The 6213-nt window shown below is 39.6% G+C and overlaps 1 protein-coding gene across 3 annotated transcripts in view; it reads left to right on the plus strand.

The window, feature by feature from the left end:
* The window catches only part of CPSF3 (cleavage and polyadenylation specific factor 3), a 41691-nt gene extending 38239 nt beyond the window's left edge, over positions 1–3452 (plus strand). For all 3 annotated transcript variants that reach the window (XM_049904586.1, XM_049904587.1, XM_049904588.1), the window contains 2 exons: positions 1035–1131; positions 3307–3452. In XM_049904586.1, the coding sequence (XP_049760543.1) occupies positions 1035–1131; positions 3307–3408 (199 nt within the window). In that variant the 3' untranslated portion in view covers positions 3409–3452. The remainder of the gene's footprint in view (positions 1–1034; positions 1132–3306) is intronic.
* The last annotated feature ends 2761 nt before the right edge of the window (positions 3453–6213 follow it).

Raw genomic sequence — 6213 nt, forward strand, 5'->3', positions numbered from 1 at the left:
CAACTGCAAGCCAGCTAACAATACAGGAACAATGATTCCATTTAAAAGGCAGCAGATTCTGTGTTGGCTCCCACCCCTGTGGCTATAGTACCCCCTAGTTCTTTTCTGCAGCGGATATTTCTGGAAGCCTGACCTGCTAGGCTTAGGGTCTAAATACCTTAATGATTCTTAGATCATTGACCACTTTATCAGTCTGGTAGGACCTGTGGGACTTTTCCCTGCAGGGTTGGGAGATAAACATGCATACACTTTGAGCTAGGATTTCAGGGAGGTAAACCCCCCTCTGCAAGCTTCTCCTGGGACCCCCGGGTTAAGAAGCCCTGCTGTGGGAGCTGAGTTTCAGCGCTGTCCTGTGCCTGTCTGGGGGATGTGGCTAGAACAGCTCTGCTATTGGGCTTTAGAGGAATAGAAAAACCGTGTTCCCTGAAATAGTTACACTTTCTTCTAGTACAGCAGTTGGTGGTGCTGAACAAAAGTTCACATGCAACAGTATTCAGGTTAAGCTGTGCCAAGGGGACTCTACAAGTGGCTGCTAACTGTTCCACTTTACTTCCACTCTGGCTTTCCTCTCCTAATGCTACTTATGCCACCCCTGCCTCCATGTCTCACCTCTCCCTCTCGCATAGACACACAGACAGCTGGAACTATTAGGAAAGGATATGAGAAAAATAGCCAGCGTTACATTGGCCTTAGGAATGTGAGCTACAGTGTGTCTAAAGTTTCAAGTTGATCGTACTCTAAAAAATACAACTTCTTTCCCCAGGCATTCAGGTCCTTACAATTATGTCAGAGTAAATGTATTGGTTTCTTTAGCACCACCAATAATTGATCTTACCTGTTTTATAAAGTTAATAAAATAGAGCATGGTTAATAATTAAGAAGTATATCTCAGTGGGTAGGTATAGTGTATCTATATATAGGGTAGTATAAAATTGTATTGTCTCAGAACTAGGACCTGTGTTCAATTTCATTCTCTCCCCACCTATGTGTAATGTGCATTTTTCCACTAATATTGTATCTTTGTTTATTTCAAGGGACATATTTGGAGAAGACTGTGTAAGTGTAAAAGATGGCTCTATTCTTAGTGTCACAGTGGATGGAAAAACTGCAAATATAAACTTGGATACACGGGTAGGTTCCTTCTTACATTTCAGGAAATTTGAAAAATAAAGTGAGGGAGGAAATAATCTATGATCCCATTATCTGACAGGTTACTTTTGCATTTTGACATTTCCTTCCAGTTTTTCCTGTCTTTGTTTCCCATATAGTGGTGTATATAAAGTTTTGCGTCCTGTCCTTTTTATTTATCATCTGTCATAAGTGCTTTTCCATGTTGCTGCATAGTACACGTTTCTGTATTATTCCATTGTTTTTGTTTTCCATTATATACTTTAATTTACTTCAGCATTTCTCTAATATCTCGTTGATTCCAGTTTTTTTCAAAAAGCCACTCTCCTGTTTGCACAAATAAGATACAAGTGGCTTTTCAAACACACAGGCTCATGGAGTATGGGATCTATTCTGGTCTCCCAGGGGCAGAGCTGGCGTAATTATCTCATTGCCGGGTTGTTGTTGATGAATAGAACAGTTCTAAGCAAATAACATATGTTTTAAATTTCTTTTTTATGTTCTTGGACTATGTAGATGTTTTGAGAAAAGACTAGGCTTTTTTTTTTTTTTTTAACCTCAGGAAAATAGGCTAAGGACGTGAACCAAGTATTCAGTAGAGAAGAAATATAGATAGCCAGTACATATATGGAACAGACATTCAGATTCACTAATAATTAGAGAAAATGCAAATTTAAAGTGTGAACTAGCAGTGTGTTTATCATATTACAAAGATTAAGAAGAGTGACAGGACCCAGTGATGGTGAAAGAATAGGGAAGTAGCTATTTTTGTGTTCCACTGGGAAGAGTGCAAATTAGGTGACATAGTCTTTCTGTAAGGCAGTTTGGTGATATGTATCAAAAACCTTAAGACGTGAACACCTTTAACCCACAATTTCACCAAATTTAATTGAAGAAGATAAACAAATGAGCAAGGATGTCTATTTAGCATTGATTATAAAAAAAAAAAAAATCAAGAAACCTAAATATATGAGAATAAAAAATCAAACCCACTGCCGTGGAGTCAATTCTGACTCATAGTGACCCTATTGGATAGAGTAGAATTGCCCCACAGGGTTTCTAAGGAGTGCCTGGTGGATTCGAACTGCCAACCTTTTGGTTAGCAGCCATGGCCCTTAACCACTATACCACCAGGGTTTTCAGAAATGTACGAGAATAGGGCTTATTAAATACAATAACTGAATAAATAATGTATATTTTATACCCTTATGAAGGAGCCCTGGTAGCACAGTGGTTAAAGCACTCGACTGCTAACTGAAAGATTGGCGGCTTGAACCCCCCAGCCACTCCACAGGAGAAAGATGTGGCAGTCTGCTTCCGTAAAGCAGCCCCAGAAACTCTATGGAGCAGTTTTACTCTATCCTTTAGGGTATTAGTCAGAATCAACTCGGTGGCAATGGGTTTGGTTTAGTTTATACCCTTAACCATGGAGTACAATATATACAGTCACCAAGAATGGTGATGTATATTAATGTGCACAGTTGTCCACCATACATTGTTGAATAGAAAAAAATAAGTCACAAGACAGCACGTATCATCAGTTAGCCCGTTTTCATTTAAAAATATATACATATGTACAGTTAAAAGTCTAGAAGGTTAGACACTGAAATGTTAATGGTAGTGAGAATTAAGTCATAGAATAAAGGGTGTTTTTTCTGTCCTAAATTTTTATGTGGAATACATTTATGGTATAATGAAAAATATTTTTAAGCAGTATATAGCGTTTTGTAGTTGAGTTTTAAGAAGTAATTAGAAGATTATTACTGAGCTTAAATTTAATACACAATGTTGAGTAGATGATTATATCCAATACTTGGTAAGTAATTTCTGTGGCATAGTCTGAATTCCATGGAGTAACATTTACTGGGTCAAAAATATAGGCTTTGAAGGGAATGTACTTCCCTAGACTTTCAGTGTATTTTTTTTGCCCCCAAATTAATCTCTAATTAGACCTAGCCACTGTGCTCAGTATGTTTCTTAGAACGGTCAGGAATCTCTTTCTGCATGAAGGTAGTCTGCTCACAAGTGGGCAACGTAGCTATGCTGGGTCTTGATAATCAGTCCTACTGTGATTTCCATCCCTACAGGAAATGTGTTTTCTTAACGAGTGGTAACCAATCTTCCATATAATAGTGCTAGACTCTTAAGTGAAGGGCATGTTTGTGCTTTCATTTTCAGACTGTAGAATGTGAAGAAGGAAGTGAAGATGATGAATCCCTCCGAGAAATGGTAGAACTGGCTGCACAAAGACTCTACGAGGCCCTTACACCAGTTCACTGACAACCTTATATCTCTGTATACATTAAAACTTTTTTTAAATGGTTCACTCTACTTCTGTTACTTAAAATTCATTCAGTTCTCTGGCGTAGCCTACTTACTTTGACATTGTTGCCATCAGCTACCATGGAGTCAGTCCTCAACTCATTGCAACCCCATGCACAATGAGATCAGACTGTTGTGATCCATAGGGTTTTCACTGGCAAATTTTTTTTTGGAAGTAAATTGTCAGGCCTTTCTTCCTAGTCAGTGTTAGTCTGGAAGCTCCACTGAAACCTGTTCAGCACCACAGCAACATGAGAGTCTTCACAGACGGACAGGTGATGGCTGCAGATGAGGCTCATTGGCTGGGAATACAACCCAGGTCTCCCGCATGGGGAGCTGAATTCTACCACTGAACCACCAATGGCCCCTCTTTTGACATTAAATGGTTTTTATTCCAACAGCCTGAATACTGCTAAATTACCAATGAATTTATCCATTATTCTAGAACTAATTACTAAATAAATAAACTGCCCATTATTTTAGTACTGATTTCTGCTTCCAGGCATGTGTATGTAGCTTTCAATGAAACCTTTAAGATCTACTTGTAACATCTGAATCAGAATTTGTCTTATTGTACTTCTTAAGAAAAAATACATAGAGGTTTGTATTTTCATATCCATATCCTAAATTTGAATTAATAATTAGAGATTATCACTTAAAAAGTTTTAAACCCCTTCTCTACTTTTCTCCCTTCTGACGCTCTTACTACTATATTGCTTAATTTATATATTTGCAAAATTATGACTTTTAGGATTCAATAATATTTTCTTTGTACTATACCTATACATTCAATTCAGAGATACTCAGAATATAATTTTTTCCTGACTCAAGTTCAAGAGTATTCAAATGTCAATTGTTGAATTTTTTTCATATGTGAATAAGTTATTAATCATTAGTCCAATTTTCTGTAGCACCATTTAATGTAAATTTGTAAGGTACTAGACTGGTCCTCTGCCTAGTGCCGTGTGCTGAGGGAGCAGGTTGTTGTTGGTTGCCAGTGAGTCAATTCTGACATCTGGCAACCCTGTGTGTGCAGAGTAGAACTGCTCTATAGGGTTTTCAAAGCTGTGACCTTTCAGAAGCAGATCGCCAGGCCTGTCTTCTGAGGTGCCTCTGGGTGGGTTCAAACCGACAACTTTGTGAGTAGTAATCCAATGCTTAACCTTTTTTTTTTTTTTTTAAAGTCTTCTTCGGCACCCGCTTCAATGAAAATGGTGCTGATCACTACCTCTCCAGAAGGCAGTGAACGCAGCTAGCTCCTCACCTTCACAGCCAAGTTTCTTGAGAACTGTCAACATTCAGCATCACACTGAAATCACCAGTTATCTACATCTCTAAATTGCACTGACACAATTCGGCCCTCACCTTGCCTCTTACTGACTTATAACCATTGATCACTCTTTCCCCAAAACAGTATTTTCCCTGGGCTCTGACGATAAACTGTTAATTTAAAATGAAATGCATTTATTTCTTCAAAACAGTCTATTTCCTTTTATCTCTGGCCCAAACCAAAGGTCTAAGTGTCACCACTGGTATCATATAAGATTTTCTCTTAATTACAAACAAATTACTTAAAAGTTATAAAACATTCTTTAAATTACAAATACATGTTTGTAATACTCTTAACAATACAGAAATACAATAAAAATGTAGTGTCTTTTTTCCTAATCCCCCTCCCCTGAGGTAATAACCATGAAGATTCTAAATTGCTCTTGAATTTGTCTATTTGTCTTCATCTCTACTGCTGCTACTTAAAGTTACTCTGGATTCCCATAATAATCTCCCTTCTCTCTTCACTGTAGTTGATTTCTAAAATACACAGGTCTGACCTCTAGCCTTCCTTACTTAAAATCCTCCAGTGGCTCCCTCATTTCAGTTAGGATTAATGTCCAACCACCTTAACTTGGTCCGCCTGGGGAGCAGTAACAATTTGCTGACGTCCAACACCTAACATCAGAAACTGTATTAGTCGGTCTGCAGCAGGGGCCTTTATCGGTATATGTTTAAAGCTCCCCAGGTGACTTTAGCATGAAGCCTGGTAACTACCAGCCTAAAGGCCTGGTCATGGTTTGCAACACCCTACTTGCAGCTCCAGCTTCAACCATTCAAGCCACACAAAGGTGTTTCCATTTTTCTAAAACTCCTTGCTCCCTTTACCCTTCTGGTTTTAGCCTAAAGTTCAGTTCTTTTAAGACGTCCTTCTGACCTGTTTTTATCAGGGCCTCATCCCACGGGGAGATAAAAATATTCAGTAATTGCTTGGATCAATTTTATTTAACAATTGATGGTTATGTGATTAATGGACTCCTCTGAAGTACTGCCTGCCACAGATCTCTATTTCACACTATTGCCCCTTGCTGAAGCACATCTGAAACTTTTATTTTTTAAAGAAATCGCCTTCAGGCCATCTGTGACTTTGCATTTGACGGCGGCGCCAAATCACTTTCCTTTCAGGATACATTTTCACCTGGGGAGTTAACAGGTGAGGCTGTGGCAAGACGCTACCGGGACCCATCTACGTTTTTGCTCCTCCAGCTCTCCGTGCTGACGGTGCACAGTGCTCGGGACGCAACATTTTGGACACGCATCTGACTCCGCGTGAAGGTGGCCTGGTTCCAAAGGCCCGAGCCTGACCTCCGTCCGCTGCAGGGCCGGAGCCTTCGCCAGTCTCCAGGCCCTGCCTAGTGTTTCCTCGAGTGGACTATGAGCTCCCTGGGGGCAGGGTCGCTACTGCCCGCCCAGCACCTAATGACTCCCGGAATG

Source organism: Elephas maximus, chromosome 12 (genome assembly GCF_024166365.1).
Source record: "Elephas maximus indicus isolate mEleMax1 chromosome 12, mEleMax1 primary haplotype, whole genome shotgun sequence".
In the NCBI taxonomy this organism is placed as follows: domain Eukaryota; kingdom Metazoa; phylum Chordata; class Mammalia; order Proboscidea; family Elephantidae; genus Elephas; species Elephas maximus.